The 17,626-nt window shown below is 49.2% G+C and overlaps 1 protein-coding gene across 2 annotated transcripts; it reads right to left on the minus strand.

The window, feature by feature from the left end:
• Positions 1-6,819: 6,819 nt before the first annotated feature.
• On the minus strand, positions 6,820-17,533 carry MARS2 (methionyl-tRNA synthetase 2, mitochondrial). Of its 2 annotated transcripts, XM_089684133.1 has the most exons (4): positions 17,290-17,533; positions 15,405-15,739; positions 9,424-10,525; positions 6,820-7,132 (listed from the first exon to the last, which is right to left on the minus strand). In XM_089684133.1, exons 1-4 carry the CDS (start codon positions 17,504-17,506, stop codon positions 7,101-7,103), a joined length of 1,686 nt encoding a protein of 561 aa, XP_089540259.1. In that variant the 5' UTR covers positions 17,507-17,533; the 3' UTR covers positions 6,820-7,100. The 2 variants fall into 2 exon arrangements, with proteins under 2 accessions (XP_089540259.1, XP_089540258.1); XM_089684132.1 differs by lacking the exon at positions 6,820-7,132 and having other exon boundaries at positions 8,220-10,525.
• Between the last annotated feature and the right edge of the window lie 93 nt (positions 17,534-17,626).

A 17,626-nucleotide genomic window follows, 5' to 3' on the forward strand; every position in this document is an offset into this window, starting at 1 on the left:
GTTTTATCTGTTCAAAACTCTTTATAAAGTACACTTTAAAGGCATAAAGGGACATGATTAAAAAAAATTTGTAAATGCATTGAAAAACCAAATAGTCCGTTCCGCAGGTCAGAAAAAAGTAGAAAAAAAGTCTTTTATCTCAAACTCTTTAAAGGCATAAATACTGTACAGGGACATGATTAAAAATTAATTGGTAAGTGCACTGAAAACCAATTAATCTGTTCCGGAGGTCAGAAAAAAAAGTAAAAAAAAAAAAAGTTTTATCTGTTCAAAACTGTTTATAAAATGCACTTTAAAGGCATAAATACTGTACAGGGACATGATTAAAAAAAAGAGGTATTTCTGTATTAGCTGAGCTCCTGAGAGCGACCCATTCTTTCACCAATGTTTGCAGAAGCAGTCTGCACGCCTAGGGGCTTGATTGTATACCCCTGTGTCCATGGAGGGGAAACCCCTTCATTAACCAGACTGCAACACTGTAACCATAGCAAGTCCTAAGGTGTGTGAGGCTGCGGCAGAGGCTGATCTGTGTCAGACATTTGTATAGACATCCCCAGGATTTATACGATTGTGCCGTCTCTGGGCCAGCATCTCCGTCTAGGAAGTAGCTGATGACGCCTGAACAAAGATGGCTGCATCATGCAGATGAAGGAATTGTCAAGGGGGGAGTACAGTTATCTCATAGGTAATAAATACCTGGAGCTATTACAATGACACATTACTGAGCATGATGCACTGAAAAACATATGAGGACAGGTCATAAAAAATTGTGATTTTTTTTTTTTTTTTTTTTTTTTTTTTTTTTTTTAGAATAAACATGGAGCCTATATCGGCCTGATGTAAGTATAGCATATATGGGGGGCAGCCATATTTATTACATAGACTAGTGGTGCACGGAAATGAAAATTCTGGTACCGAAACCGAAAATTCAGGATGCACTTGGCCGGAAACCAAAACGGACAGTTTTTAAAAATTAATAATTTTTCAAATGCAATTTTTTTTGAAAAAAAAAATACACTTTAACCCCTCGCCCTCCTGAGGATTTACCCCCCTTAATGACCACACCTCTTTTTGCTACTCGGCGCTGCACTAATTCAACTGACAATTGCGCGGTCATGCAACGCTGCACCCAAATGAAATTTACGTCCTTTTTTCACACAAATAGAGCTTTCTTTCGGTGGTGTTTGATCACCTGTGCGCTTTTTATTTTTCACGCAATAAACATAAAAAGATCAAAAATTTTTGAAGAAAAACGATATTTTTTACTTTCAGCTATAAAAAATATATAGTAAACTCAAAGTTGGTTATAAATTTAGGCCAAAATGTATTCTGCTCCATGTTTTTGGTAAAAAAAAATCCCAATAAGTGTATATTGATTGCTTTGTGTGGAAGTTATAGCGTCTACAAACTATGGTATACACCGCGTTCCAAATTATTATGCAAATTCTATTTAAGTGTCACAAAGAGGCAATATTTTGTTTTTCAGTGTAACTCATGGATGGCATTGTGTGTCAGGGCTCTTCTGATCACTGACATCAATCTGGGACACCTGTGATAATTAGATTGGCCGGTGAGCCCAATTGAAGGAAAAACTACTAAAGGAGGGTGTTCCACATTATTAAGCAGAGCACCATTTTCAAGCAATATGGGGAAGAATAAGGATCTCTCTGCTGCCAAAAAGAGTGAAATAGTTCGATGCGTTGGACGAGGGATGAAAACATTCGATATTTCACGAAAACTTAAGCGTGATCATCGCACTATGAAGAGATTTGTGGCTGATTCAGAGCACAGACGGGTTGGTGCAGATAAAGGCACATTGAGGAAGATTTCTGCCAGATCCATGCATCGGATCAAGAGAGCAGCTGCTAAAATCCCATTACATAGCAGCAAACAGATATTTGAAGCTGCTGGTGCCTCTGGAGTCCCACGGACATCAAGGTAGAGAGTCCTCCAGAGTCTTGCAACTGTCTATAAACCTTCTATTCGGCCACCACTAACCAATGCTCACAAGCAGAAATGGCTGGATTGGGCAGAAAAATACATGAAGACTAATATTCAAACAGTCCTGTTCACTGATGAGTGCCGTGCAACCCTGGATGGTCCAGATGGATGGAGTAGTGGATGGTTGGTGGACGGCCACCCTGTTCCAACAAGGCTGCGACGTCAGCAAGGCGGTGGTGGAGTCATGTTTTGGGCCGGAATCATGGGAACAGAGCGGGTCGGCCCCTTTAGGGTCCCCGAAGGTGTAAAGATGACCTCTGCAAAGTATGTGGAGTTTATGACTGACCACTTTCTTCCCTGGTACAGAAGGAAGAACTATGCTTTCCGTAATAAAATCATCTTCATGCATGACAATGCACCATCTCATGCTGCAAAGAATACCTCTGCATCAATGGCTGCTATGGGGATAAAAGGAGAGAAAGTCATGGTGTGGCCTCCATCCTCCCCTGACCTCAATCCTATTGAGAACCTTTGGAGCATCCTCAAGCAAAAGATCTATGAGGGTGGGAGGCAGTTTACATCCAAACAGCAGCTCTGGGAGGCTATTCTGACATCTTACAAACAAATTCAAGCAGAAACTGTCCAAAAACTCCCAAGTTCAATGGATGCCAGACTTGTGATCTGCTATCAAATAAGGGCTCCTATGTTACAATGTAACGTGACCGCTTCAAATGTTTAAAAAGTTACAATGTTGTTAAAAGTTTGATTGAAATAGCTTTTGATTTCAGTAAATCTGCTGCAAACACAACAAATGACAATTTTCAGTTCTTTACAACCTATAAAGTGTTTTGAAACTTCCTGTGCGGAATAATCCGGAACACAAATCCTGTTATCATTAGGAGGTTTGTTCAATAAAATGTGAATTGTACTCTTATAGTTGTAACCTGAGAATTATGCTGATTGTTATTTACATCAATTATTGAGGGAAATCAGAAAAATATCATCTGCAGAATAATTTGGAACACGGTGTAGATACTGCAATTTACGCCATTTTTTTTGCTATACAGCGCTGCGCTAGTTTAACGGACAATTGCGCGGTCATGCAATATGGTACATAAATTAAATTTATGTCCTTTTTTCCCCACAAGTAGAGCTTTCTTTTGGTGGTATTTGATCGCCTGTGCGGTTTTTAGTTTTTGCGCTATAAAAAGGCTGACAATTTTGAGAAAAAAAAACAAAACAATATTTTGGACTTTTTGCTATAAAACATGTCCAGTAAAAAAAAATAAAAAAAATCAAATTGTCAAATTTTGGCCAAAATGCATTCTGCAACATGTTGTTGCTAAAAAAAAACCCCAATACGTGTAAATTAATTGGTTTACATGAAAGTTATAGCGTTTACAAATGGCGGGAAAGATACTGGGATTTAAAAAAATTTTTTATACTAATTATGGCGGCGATCAGCGACTTATGGTGAGGATCAGCGACTTATGGCGGGACTTCGGCGGACATTCTGACATTGGGGGGGAACTGACTTGGGGTCATTAACATCCCCAGTGACATCAATACAGTGATCAGTGCAAAAAAAAACACTGACACTGTACTAATGGCACTGGGGAGGAAGGGGTTAACTTTTTTATTCACTGAAAGGGTTAACTGTGTGAGGGGAGTGTTTTACTAGGGGGCGGGGTGTGTACTGCACGGGAACACGCTGATCGGGAGAGAGAAACTCTTCTCTCCAGCTCAGCATGTCAGGAGCTGACAGGGAACTAACAGAAAGCACAGCTACTGCAGCCCTGCTCTCTGTCAGTGATTGCCGCTAATCGACGGGACACAGCCGGTAATGACCGGCCGTGACACGACAACTGACATCCGCGGCCATGATCGGCGGGACAAGTAGGGTGGCGGCGCGCCTCCTATCTCTTTTGCAAAAGTGCGTTTTAAAACGCGCTTTTGCCCAGCCGTTCCACCCTGCCGACGTATTTCTACAGTGGCTGGGCGGCAAGTGGTTAATGATTAAAAAAAAAACAAAAAACATTTTTTTTTTGTAAAATATGAAAGTGGATGTTACACCGAGTAAGTAGATACCCAACAGGTCACACTTTAAAATTTCGCACGCTCGTATTGGGATTTTTTTTTTTTTTAGCAAAGACATGGAGTAGAATACATTTTGGCAGAAATTAGATTTTTTTTACTGGACGTGTTTAATAGCAAAAAGTCAAAAATGTTTTTTTTTTTTCTTCAAAATTGTCAGGTTTTTTTTTTTTCTATAGCGCAATCAGGCAATCAAATACCACTGAAAGAAAGCTCAAATTCATGGGGAAAGAAAAAAAAAAACCAGACGTAAGAATTATTTGGGTGCAGCGTTGCATGACCGCGCAATTGTCAGTTAACCTCTTGACTCCAAGCGCACACAAATATGCAGCTTCTGGGCCTTGACGCCGAGCGCCCGCATATTTGCGTGCCATTAGAAAATACATATGTGCTGACAGAGTGTGCTCCCAGCACATATCTCCGTGTCCCAATCTCTCCATGCGATTGGGACCTTCTCCGATCATGTGACGACGAATCACGGCAGTCAGATGACCCTAAAACCCCGCCCACCTCCTGAAACTCTTAAAGGGCCAGGAGGTAACGGCGCCAAGAGGATAAAGTAATGCAGCACCGTATTGCAAAAAATGGCCTGGTCAGGAGGGGGGGAATGTATATGTGAACCTTTACCTTGTAAAACAACACACCCTGTTTAAAATAAAAATGTAGAAAATATTTGTGTAGATAACAAAAACCCAAAAAACCCCAAAACGCTTTTTTCAAAAGTGATCGCATGACCTCTGTTGCATAAGAGGCTTAGAAAGCTGAGGGGTGGAGAAACAGCAGCACACTGGTCTTCCCTAGTAAGAGGCTTAGAAAGCTGAGGGGTGGAGAAACAGCAGCACACTGGTCTTCCCAGGTAAGAGGCTTTGAAAGCTGAGGGGTGTAGAAACAGCAGCACACTGGTCTTCCCTAGTAAGAGGCTTAGAAAGCTGAGGGGTGGAGAAACAGCAGCACACTGGTCTTCCCAGGTAAGAGGCTTTGAAAGCTGAGGGGTGTAGAAACAGCAGCACACTGGTCTTCCCAGGTAAGAGGCTTAGAAAGCTGTGGGTGAAAAAACAGCAGTCCACTGGTCTTCCCAGGTAAGCAGCTTAGAAAGCTGAGGGGTGTAGAAACAGCAGAACACTGGTCTTCCCAGGTAAGAGGCTTAGAAAGCTGTGGGTGAAAAAACAGCAGCCCACTGGTCTTCCCAGGTAAGCGGCTTAGAAAGCTGAGGGGTGTAGAAACAGCAGCACACTGGCCTTCCCAGGTAAGAGGCTTAGAAAGCTGAGGTATGTTGAAACCGCAGTACACTGGTCTTCCCAGGTAAGCGGCTTTGAAAGCTTAGGGGTGTAGAAACAGCAGCACACTGGTCTTCCCAGGTAAGCGGCTTTGAAAGCTTAGGGGTGTAGAAACAGCAGCACACTGGTCTTCCCAGGTAAGAGGCTTAGAAAGCTGAGGTGTGTAGAAACAGCAGGACACTGGTCTTCCCAGGTAAGAGGCTTAGAAAGCTGTGGGTGCAAAAACAGCAGCCCACTGGTCTTCCCAGGTAAGAGGCTTAGAAAGCTGAGGTGTGTAGAAACAGCAGAACACTGGTCTTCCCAGGTAAGCGGCTTAGAAAGCTGATGGGTGTAGAAACAGCAGCACACTGGCCTTCCCAGGTAAGAGGCTTAGAAAGCTGAGGGGTGTAGAAACAGCAGCACACTGGTCTTCCCTAGTAAGAGGCTTAGAAAGCTGAGGGGTGGAGAAACAGCAGCACACTGGTCTTCCCAGGTAAGAGGCTTAGAAAGCTGTGGGTGAAAAAACAGCAGTCCACTGGTCTTCCCAGGTAAGCAGCTTAGAAAGCTGAGGGGTGTAGAAACAGCAGAACACTGGTCTTCCCAGGTAAGAGGCTTAGAAAGCTGATGGGTGTAGAAACAGCAGCACACTGGTCTTTCCAGGTAAGCAGCTTAGAAAGCCAGGGGGTGTAGAAACAGCAGCACACTGGTCTTCCCAGGTAAGCAGCTTAGAAAGCAAGAGGGTGTAGAAACAGCAGCACACTGATCTTCATAGGTAAGCGGCTTAGAAAGCTGAGGGGTGTAGAAACAGCAGCACACTGGCCTTCCCAGGTAAGAGGCTTAGAAAGCAAGAGGGTGTAGAAACAGCAGCACACTGATCTTCATAGGTAAGCGGCTTAGAAAGCTGAGGGGTGTAGAAACAGCAGCACACTGGCCTTCCCAGGTAAGAGGCTTAGAAAGCTGAGGTATGTTGAAACCGCAGTACACTGGTCTTCCCAGGTAAGCGGCTTTGAAAGCTGAGGGGTGTAGAAACAGCAGCACACTGGTCTTCCCAGGTAAGAGGCTTAGAAAGCTGAGGTGTGTAGAAACAGCAGGACACTGGTCTTCCCAGGTAAGAGGCTTAGAAAGCTGTGGGTGCAAAAACAGCAGCCCACTGGTCTTCCCAGGTAAGCAGCTTAGAAAGCCAGGGGGTGTAGAAACAGCAGCACACTGGTCTTCCCAGGTAAGCAGCTTAGAAAGCAAGAGGGTGTAGAAACAGCAGCACACTGATCTTCATAGGTAAGCGGCTTAGAAAGCTGAGGGGTGTAGAAACAGCAACACACTGGCCTTCCCAGGTAAGCGGCTTAGAAAGCTGTGGGTGTAGAAACAGCAGCACACTGGTCTTCCCAGGTAATGGCTGTACAGAGGGCATATCAGCACATGTCGTAGCTATTGAAGGACAGGCAGGCTGTGCACAGCACAGTCAGAAAAGGAGGGACTGGCAGGAACACCAGGAATTTCACACACAGGAAGCAATACAAAGAACACAATACTTTTTTTTTTTTTTTTAATTTATTTTTTTACATAAGCTCATGGCATATAATCAGGAATATGAAAAGTTGGGGTAACCGTCTTTAAAACAAAATAATATATATATATTTTTTTTTATTCAACACCACATTCCACCAGGCCCTGTTCACACTGATGCGCTTTTGCTGCACTAAAATAAAAAAAAAAAAAACAAAAAAAACACCTTTTCAAGGGCAACAAAAGCTCATGAAAATTTGTCACCTTTAAATCCTATGTAACTGTTCACATCACTGTGCTGCATTTTCAAAAGTCCTGCTTGCTGCATCTTTGGTGCCCTGTTTATCAAACAAAAGAAAATAATAAAAAAAATTTTTTTTTTTTTTTAACCACTTCCAGTCCGGACACTTTCACCCCCTTCCAGTCCAGACACTTTCACCCCTTCCAGTCCAGACACTTTCACCCCTTCCAGTCCAGACACTTTCACCCCTTCCAGTCCAGACACTTTCACCCCTTCCAGTCCAGACACTTTCACCCCATTCCAGTCCAGACACTTTCACCCCATTCCAGTCCAGACACTTTCACCCCATTCCAGTCCAGACACTTTCACCCCCTTCCAGTCCAGACACTTTCACCCCTTCCAGTCCGGACACTTTCACCCCCTTCCAATCCGGACACTTTCACCCCCTTCCAATCCGGACACTTTCACCCCCTTCCAATCCGGACACTTTCACCCCCTTCCAATCCGGACACTTTCACCCCCTTCCAGTCCGGACACTTTCACCCCCCTTCCAGTCCGGACACTTTCACCCCCCTTCCAGTCCGGACACTTTCACCCCCCTTCCAGTCCGGACACTTTCACCCCCCTTCCAGTCCGGACACTTTCACCCCCCTTCCAGTCCAGGCCAATTTTCAGCTTTCAGCGCCGTCACACTTTGAATGACAATTTAAATTTTTTTTAGTATTTTTTGAGACAGATAAATATTTTTTTTTTTTTGGGTGGTATTTATTCACCACTGGGATTTTTATTTTTTTTTCTATATAAATGAAAAAGTCCAAAAATAAGTTTTTGGTTTTTTTTATAAAATTTTGCAAATAATCTTTCTTCATAAATCTTGGCCTAAATGTATTCACCTATCTTTTTAGTTAAAAAAAAAATAAAAAAAATTATTTATTATATATATATATATTTTTTTTTTTAACCCAAATTAGTTCATAACCAAAAATTATCATTTTTCAAATTTTTTTTTACATTTTTATAAATTTTTTTTTAACATACTGTCACCCTAGCTGACACTGACCTGCTTGTGGGGGGTGGGGGAGTGATGGAAGATTTTCGTGAACAGGCTCTGATTCCGTTTTCAGTTCTGTGATCGTTTGACTGACAATTACATGGTGATGTCACACAAATAATATAAAATACTAAAAACTAAAAAAATTTATTTTGTCTTTTTTTTTTTTTTTGAGACGGCTTGAGTTTTTTTTCTTTTTCCTCCCAGGGCAGTGGTGAAACTGCGCAGCATGCAAGGACTAGATGTCATGGATATACCCAAAACACTTTGGCGCCTCCCGGCCCTTTAAGAGTTTCAGAAGCCGGGGCGGGGTTTAGGGATCATATGACCGCTGTCGCGGCGGTCACATGATCGGGAAAGGTCCCGATCGAAAGGGGAGACTGGGACCTTTCCGTGAGTACCGGACGTGTGTCCTGGGAGCACGCTCTCAGCACCAGGGGCGGACTGACCATTTGGAAACTGGACACTTCACAAGGGCCTGGGGTCAGTAGGGGGCCCCATGAGATGCCCCTGGTACCTTTTTCATAGGCTTTTTTGAGTTTGGGCAAGGACACAGGGGCCCCATGATCCCCTATTGCCCGGGGGCCCCATGAGTTGTCAGTCCGCCCCTGCTCAGCAGGTTTTTTTTTTAATAGAACGCAAATGTGCGGCCGCTCGGTGTCTAGGCCCAGACGCCGGACATTTGTGTGCGGCTGGCGTGAAGAGGTTAAACACCCCCCCCTTCACCCCATCATTGCTGAACGCTGGCATTTTAACACCCCCCAAAACAATCCCACAATATTGGTGCTCAGTGGCCCTTTACATCGCAGCCGGACTGTGGGATTTATACGAATGGATTCATTCATTAAATCTTCCTCCTTCCTCTGTTGTGGGAGGGAGGGGGCGGGCTTTCCAATAGGCCATCACTAGGATCACAAGGTACAGAGCAGCTCCAATCAGCTCTGTGCACCTTTTAGCTATGCTCTTATTAGCAGAAGTGGAGGCATTGTGCACCCCTTGGTGCGCCCACCAATGTAAAAAAAATAAATAAATTAGAAATTAAAAAAAAACAAAAAAACAAAATATAATAAAAAAAAAAATTATAAAAATAAAAAAAATTAAAATTAAAAATAATAATAACAATAAAAAATAATAAAAATATAAAAAAAATTATAATAAAAAAAATAAAAATAAATTTTTTAAAAAATAATAATAAAAAAAATGGCCTGTCAGAATAACTGCACCCCCTTAGCGGACATTTCACCACAACAGCCGTTAACAGACGTTGACCATTTAACGTCACGTCCATCTGTCCCCATGCTGGGTTAGATCTTTGTCCAGCCCCTGTTCTTCTTTACCAAGCAGTCGGTGATACAGCAGTCCACAGTCCGGTCCTAATTTCTGCCCTTGGAAGCTGCAGTTCTCCCCCCTAGTCGCTGGAAAGAACGGATTCCCTTTAAGTGTTCTACGGTCATGGCCAACACCAAGCCTGTGAAGGATGGTCTGGGCCAGGCCAGGAACCGCGGGCTGCAAGAGGGTGCCGTAAAGCCTCAAGGCTTCGAGGGTGAGGTAGAGAACACAACGTCCCCATGCTTTGTCTTCTTCTGTTCCCTTGAACAGCTTCCATGGAGCTTGACTTTGGAAGAAAGCATTAGAAGAGCGCACTCCGCCATCAATCGCCTCCAATGCTTTGTGCACCTGGAAGGTGTTCATGTACCGGTCTACTACCCGTGGAAGTCCTTGTAGAGCCTCAAGTAGGGTCTCCAGCTGATCTTTGGCCGACGACGGCACGCTCTTGCACTGGTAACACGGCCAGCACTGTTCAGGGTTCATGCTCGGCGCGGTGGAGCGGTTCAAAAGTCCACCAAGAGCATCGGCAAGAGCAGAGTTCAACAGATTACGGACAGAATCATGGTTGAAGTCGCAGTTGCGTTCGGGGGAACCGTTGCGAAGCAAGAAGTAGCGGAATCCATCTCTGCCGTAAAGCTTAATACATTCGGTGGGGTCAATCACGTTCTGGAGGCTCTTCGACATCTTGACCCCTTGACACGTCCAATGAGAATGGACCAGGAGTCTTTCAGGAGGGGGCAGACCGGCAGCTAGCAAAAACGCCGGCCAGTAGACCGCGTGAAAGCGCAAAATGTCCTTTCCAAGGAGATGTGTTGACGGGCCCCACGGGGAGTAACTGGGATCTGGGTAATTGGCCACGGTTAGGTAATTGATTAGCGCGTCCAACCACACGTATGTAGTATGAGTTGGGTCAGAAGGCACCGGGATACCCCAGGTTACGCGACTGCTCTGTCGGGACACAGAGAGGTCCGGCAGTTCCTCTTCCAGCCACTTCTGCACTATTCGGAGAAACGGGGCAGGGTGGATAGGGCCTGTCTGAAGCCACTTCAAGAGTTCGGGGCGCAGAGAAGAGAGGCGGAACATGTAATTCTCCTCACTCATCCAGTGTACCTAGAAGAGATAGAAATTGTAAAATGGCGGCCGAATTAAGGGGACTAGTTCTAAAACAATCGTTGGACGAATGTTACCCACAACTGTGCCCCGTATTTTCTGTAATAGATTAATGCCTAGAACGGTAAGCTCCATCTATTGGCCAAAATGTGGTATATTTTCTTATTAAAGCGGTTGTAAAGGCACAAGGTCATTGGCTCCTGCTCCTGTCAGTCAAATGATGGGAGGAGGAGGGAGCAGGGCATGACTGGGCTGCACTGTGTGTGTCTATAGACGTACACGACCTGGCTCAGGATCGAGCTTGCACATCTGCCCCCCGTAGCAAGCTGCTGGTTATGGGGGCACACAAGGAAGAGGAGGAGCCAAAAAACGCTGTTGGAGGACCCTAGAAGAGGAGGTTCAGGGCCACTCCGTGCAAAACCATTGACACCTGTCATACTTACTTGCCCTGTGCAAACTGGCGGCCCTCCAGCTGTTGCCAAACTACAAGTCCCATGTGGCATTGCAAGACTGACAGTTACAAGCATGGCTCCCAAAGGCAGAGGCATGATGGGACTTGTAGTTTCGCAACGGCTGGAGGGTGGCCAGTTTGAAACCCTTGGTCTAGAGTCTGGACCATTCAAGTTCCTCCTCACCAAAACTGGCCAAACCATGTCTTTATGGAAGACCCCTCCCCACCAGAGCTCCATGGGAAACGCTGGTGGGGGACCCTAGAAGAGGAGGTTCAGGGCCACTCCGTGCAAAACCATTGACACCCGTCATACTTACTTGCCTTGTGCAAACTGGCGGCCCTCCAGCTGTTGCCAAACTACAAGTCCCATGAGGCATTGCAAGATTGACAGTTACAAGCATGACTCCCAAAGGCAGAGGCATGATGGGACTTGTAGTTTCGAAACGGCTGGAGGGTGGCCAGTTTGACACCCCTGGTCTAGAGTCTACACCAGGGTTAGGTAACCTGCGGCTCTCCAGCTGTTGCAGGACTACAAGTTCCATCATGCCTCTGCAAGTCACAGCTGTAACTGTTTTGTAATGTTGCAATACCTCATGGGAAATGTAGTTCCACAACAGCTAGAGAGCCGCAGGTTGCCTACCCCTGGTCTAGACCATTCAAGTTCCTCCTTACCAAACCATGTCTTTATGGAAGACCCACCACCACCCCACTAGAGCTCCATGGGAAACGCTGGTGTGGGGACCCTAGAAGAGGAGGTCCAGGGCCACTCCGTGCAAAACCATTGCACAGGGCAGGTAAGTATGACATAAGTTTGTTACATAAAACCAAAAAAACCAAAAAAAAAAAAAACTTTACAATGACTAATTTCGGAAAACTATACCACACAGAAGCGTGTTAAGAGAACTTACGGCCAAAATTTGTGCAACTGGCACGCGGAGACATACCAGTGCTTAGAGTGGGGCATCTATGTGCTGGGAATTGGCCATGAATGTGCTTCACGCTCAGATTAATGGTTGCTAGGATGCTGGCTGCTGCTGCTGGCTTCCTAGCAACCGATGACTCATTCCAGGCCCCATTCGGCAGCCAGCATGGGAGAATCACCAGCTGACAGCAGGGACCTTGGAGAGGCCGTTACCCAAATTTGGAAATAGCTGTATTGGTACAACAGGAATTTCCTGGCCTGCAGCTGAATGAGCCGGGGATGAGTCATTGGTTGCTAGGATGCTGTCAGCTACACAGCCGACAGTGTCTTAGCAACCAGTGAGGAAAGTTGGGGGTGTTCATGACCCTCTTTATCAAATTCCAAGGACTGTGTTTCCAGCCAAATATTTCATAAAACATGCCAGCACATTTCGGGGGAACCTATATTGACCCTTCTTTAGGGCTTAGGACACCTGCCAGATACAGTAGGCCAACAGCAAGTCCGACGGTCCAAGAACACCTGAGCAGCACACCTGTATGAGCTTGTTGTACATTCAGTTTCAGAACCGCAGAGAATATGAACACGTTATCCCCCTTTAGAACATCCTCCACCTTTCTGGGGAGGATTTCCACAAGATTCTGGAGGGTGTCGGTGGGAATTTGTGCCCACTTGTGAGGTCAGGTACTGGACCTGGCACACGATGGGCATTCCAATTCAGCAGGGTTAAGCTCAGGTACCGATGTTGGATCAGAAGACCAGACTAGCAACTATCCATCAAATTCAACCCAAACGCATTCAATAAGGTTGAGGTCAGGGCTCCGTCTAGAGCACGGGTGTCAAACTGGTGGCCCTCCAGCTGTTGCCAAACTGCAAGTCCCATGAGGCATTGCAAGATTGACAGTTACAAGCATGACTCCCAAAGGTAGAGGCATGATGGGGCTTTAGTTTCGCAATGCCAGTTTGACACCCCTGGTCTAGAGTCTAGACCATTCAAGTTCCTCCTCACCAAAACTGGCCAAACCATGTCTTCATGGAAGACCCCACCCCACTAGAGCTCCATGCGAAGCCCCTCACTGGAGCCCCATGGAATAAAAACGAATCAAATGTAAGTTGGGATTTAGAAGGAAACACGTTTCTTCATCTTTTGTGGTTCCTCTGGCTATTCTCCTAAGATGATGATAAAGGAGTATGTGCACCACAGTCTGTGTGCCACAGTGCTTTGGCCACTTCCATAATGAGAAAATTTGATACATGGTCAATGCGAATTGTGCATCCTTCCAGCCCCATGGAGAGCCTCCCACTGGTGGGAGAGCCCCGTGGAGAGCCTCCCCACTGGTGGGAGAGCCCCGTGGAGAGCCTCCCACTGGTGCCCCGTGGACAGCCTCCCACTGGAGCCCCGTGGACAGCCTCCCACTGGTAGAGAGCCCCGTGGAGAGCCTCCCACTGGTAGAGAGCCTCCCACAGGAGCCCCGTGGAGAGCCTCCCACTGGTGGGAGAGCCTCCCACTGGAGCCCCGTGGAGAGCCTCCCATTGGTGAAGAGCCTCCCACCAGAGCCCCATGCGAAGCCCCTCACTGACGCCACATGGAATAAAAACGAATCAAATGTAAGTTGGGATTTAGAGCCCCGTGGAGAGCCTCCCACCGGAGCCCCGTGGAGAGCCTCCCACTGCAGGAGAGCCCCGTGGAGAGCCTCCCACTGCAGGAGAGCCCCGTGGAGAGCCTCCCACTGGAGGAGAGCCCCGTGGAGAGCCTCCCACTGGAGGAGAGCCCCGTGGAGAGCCTCCCACTGGTGGGAAAGCCCCGTGGAGAGCCTCCCACTGGTGGGAGAGCCTCCCACCGGAGCCCCGTGTAGAGCCTCCCACCGGAGCCCCGTGGAGAGCCTCCCACCGGAGCCCCGTGGAGAGCCTCCCACCGGAGCCCCGTGGAGAGCCTCCCACCGGAGCCCCGTGGAGAGCCTCCCACCGGAGCCCCGTGGAGAGCCTCCCAACGGAGCCCCGTGGAGAGCCTCCCAACGGAGCCCCGTGGAGAGCCTCCCAACGGAGCCCCGTGGAGAGCCCCGTGGAGAGCCTCCCACTGGAGGAGAGCCCCGTGGAGAGCCTCCCACTGGAGGCCCGTGGAGAGCCTCCCACTGGTGGGAAAGCCCCGTGGAGAGCCTCCCAACGGAGCCCCGTGGAGAGCCTCCCAACGGAGCCCCGTGGAGAGCCTCCCAACGGAGCCCCGTGGAGAGCCTCCCAACGGAGCCCCGTGGAGAGCCTCCCAACGGAGCCCCGTGGAGAGCCTCCCACTGGTGGGAGAGCCCCGTGGACAGCCTCCCACTGGAGCCCCGTGGAGAGCCTCCCACTGGTGGGAGAGCCCCGTGGAGAGCCTCCCACTGGTGGGAGAGCCCCCCACCGGAGCCCCGTGGAGAGTCTCCCACTGTTGGAGAGCCTCCCACCGGAGCCCCGTGGAGAGTCTCCCACTGTTGGAGAGCCTCCCACTGGAGCCCCGTGGAGAGTCTCCCACTGTTGGAGAGCCTCCCACTGGAGCCCCGTGGAGAGTCTCCCACTGTTGGAGAGCCTCCCACTGGAGCCCCGTGGAGAGCCTCCCACTGGAGGAGAGCCCCGTGGAGAGCCTCCCACTGGAGGAGAGCCCCGTGGAGAGCCTCCCACTGGAGGAGAGCCCCGTGGAGAGCCTCCCACTGGTGGGAAAGCCCCGTGGAGAGCCTCCCACCGGAGCCCCGTGGAGAGCCTCCCAACGGAGCCCCGTGGAGAGCCTCCCAACGGAGCCCCGTGGAGAGCCTCCCAACGGAGCCCCGTGGAGAGCCTCCCAACGGAGCCCCGTGGAGAGCCTCCCAACGGAGCCCCGTGGAGAGCCTCCCACTGGTGGGAGAGCCCCGTGGAGAGCCTCCCACTGGAGCCCCGTGGAGAGCCTCCCACTGGAGCCCCGTGGAGAGCCTCCCACTGGAGCCCCGTGGAGAGCCTCCCACTGGAGCCCCGTGGAGAGCCTCCCACTGGAGCCCCGTGGAGAGCCTCCCACTGGAGCCCCGTGGAGAGCCTCCCACTGGTGGGAGAGCCCCGTGGAGAGCCTCCCACTGGTGGGAGAGCCCCGTGGAGAGCCTCCCACTGGTGGGAGAGCCCCGTGGAGAGCCTCCCACTGGTGGGAGAGCCCCGTGGAGAGCCTCCCACTGGTGGGAGAGCCCCCCACCGGAGCCCCGTGGAGAGTCTCCCACTGTTGGAGAGCCTCCCACCGGAGCCCCGTGGAGAGTCTCCCACTGTTGGAGAGCCTCCCACTGGAGCCCCGTGGAGAGCCTCCCACTATTGGAGAGCCTCCCACTGGTAGGAGTGCCCCGTAGAGAGCCTTCATATTTTCATGAGGTTGGAAGGCAAAGCTGTCTAAAATGTCTTTGCATGCTGTAGAACTCATTATCCTTTGCTGGAAACACCTGAACTCCATCATTGGTAGGGATGTCCACATATGTTCGACCATAGAGATAGGTGCGATGGTCAGGTGACCACAGACTTCTCACCTGATGTCCACTTTCCATGGACACGCGTATTTTGTTGCCGCCGGGGTCTGTGCTCTCCGTTGTTTGTTCCTCACTTAAAAAAGCCTCATCGGAGGTACAGTACCAGCCCTGGTATGTCCCCTTGTAGATGTATCCTCGTTCCTCCAGCGTCTTCCAGAAGTGACGCACGGCCCGCGAGTGACGCGGCTCCGTCGTACGAATAAAATCGGTGTAGGATATTCCCATCGTATCGAACATTGTACGGAATTCCTGAGAAATGCTCGAACAGAGCTCAGATGGGTTCAAACCTAACGCAGCTGCCGCTTGCTGTACCTTGATGCCATGTTCATCAGTACCTACCAAAAGAAAAAAAAAAACAAAAAAAAGGGTTCAATAAAAAAAAAAAAAAAAAAAAAAAAAAAAAAAAAAAAATCAGTCAAATTTCACAATCCTTCATCCTGCTGTCAGTATATTGTATAATATGCAGATTTCCTATGATCGTCGGCTCCATCTAGTGGCCATAAGGCAGTAAATTCCTGCTTGAGGTATTTCAGGACAACACTGCCTTATGGCCACTAGATGGCGTCGATGATCATAGGAAATATTAGACAATATAGATAACTGACAGCTGAGCAAATACTTGAGGGGTTTTTTTTTTTTTTTTTTTTTTTTTAAAGTCCATAAAGTAAGTATCCTCTGGTTGAGGAGACAGAGGAATCTAGTTGGGGGAAAGCAGGATCTGGTTGGACGGCAGTAAAGATCTGGTAGGACAGCAAGGAACTAGCAGGGGGGACAACAGGAGTCTGGTTGGTAGACAGAAGGATCTGGTCATATCAGCAGGGATCTGGTCATGAGGCAGCGGGAATCTGGTCGTATCGGCAGGGATCTGGTCGTGGGACAGCGGGGATCTGGTCGTATCGGCAGGGATCTGGTCGTGGGACAGCGGGGATCTGGTCGTATCGGCAGGGATCTGGTCGTGGGACAGCGGGGATCTGGTCGTGGGACAGCGGGGATCTGGTCGTATCGGCAGGGATCTGGTCGTGGGACAGCGGGGATCTGGTCGTATCGGCAGGGATCTGGTCGTGGGACAGCGGGGATCTGGTCGTATCGGCAGGGATCTGGTCGTATCGGCAGGGATCTGGTCGTATCGGCAGGGATCTGGTTGTGGGACAGCGGGGATCTGGTCGTATCGGCAGGGATCTGGTTGTGGGACAGCGGGGATCTGGTCGTATCGGCAGAGATCTAGTTGTGGGACAGCGGGGATCTGGTCGTATTGGTAGAGATCTGGTTGTGGGACAGCGGGGATCTAGTCGTATCGGCAGGGATCTGGTTATGGGACAGTGGGGATCTGGTCATATCAGCAGGGATCTGGCTGTGGGGCAGCCTGAATCTGATTGGTGGAAAGAGGGGGGCACAGCTTGGGGGGGGGGGTTGCTGCCTGGATTTGATTGGTGGAGATCCAGGCTCCTTGGCACCCGGGAGGGTGGGGGAGGTCAGCCTAGATCTGATTAGTGGAGAGAGGGGGGCACAGCTTGGAGGGAGGAGGTTTGCAGCCTGGATTTGATTGGTGGAGATAAAGGCTCCTTGGCTCCCGGGAGGGGGTCAGCCTGGATCTGATTGGTGGACAGAGGGGTACAGCTTTGGGGGGGGGGGTTGAAGCCTGGATCTGATTGGTGTGGAAAGAGGGGGGGGCAGCCTGAATCTGATTGGTGGAAAGAGGGGGTCACAGCTTGTGGGGGGGTTGCAACCCAGATTTGATTGGTGGAGATCCAGGCTCCTTGGCTCCCGGAAGGGGGAATCAGCCTGGATCTGATTGGGGGGGAATCAGCCTGGATCTGGTAGGAGAGCCATGATCGCTATGATTGGAGGACAGCGGGGGTGACTGATCTGATTGGTGGTGTCTCACCGGTGCTCAGGCCGCTGTGCCCCCCGCACAGTCCGGTGTACCGGTGCAGGCAGTCCCCCAGCACGGCGGAGTAGACGTGTCCCAGGTGCGGGGCGGCGTTCACATAGAAGATCGGGGTGGTGATCAGCCGACCCCCCGCCGCCCCTCCATAGCTGATCTTCCTGCTGAAGCCCACCGAGCACCATCGGCCGACCAGCCGCCCGTACAGCCAGCGCATGTCATCGACCGGGCACTCCTCTCCTCTGCCTGACCCCGCCGGGTGACCCACGTGCACCCCTACCCCCCTCACCCCGATAAGACCAGCTCAAAATACAATGTGACATATACAGCCATCCTC

The sequence above is a fragment of the Staurois parvus genome, unplaced genomic scaffold (assembly GCF_062004578.1).
Source record: "Staurois parvus isolate SC_StPar_1 unplaced genomic scaffold, SC_StPar_1.0 ptg000337l, whole genome shotgun sequence".
NCBI classification, from domain to species: Eukaryota; Metazoa; Chordata; class Amphibia; order Anura; family Ranidae; genus Staurois; species Staurois parvus.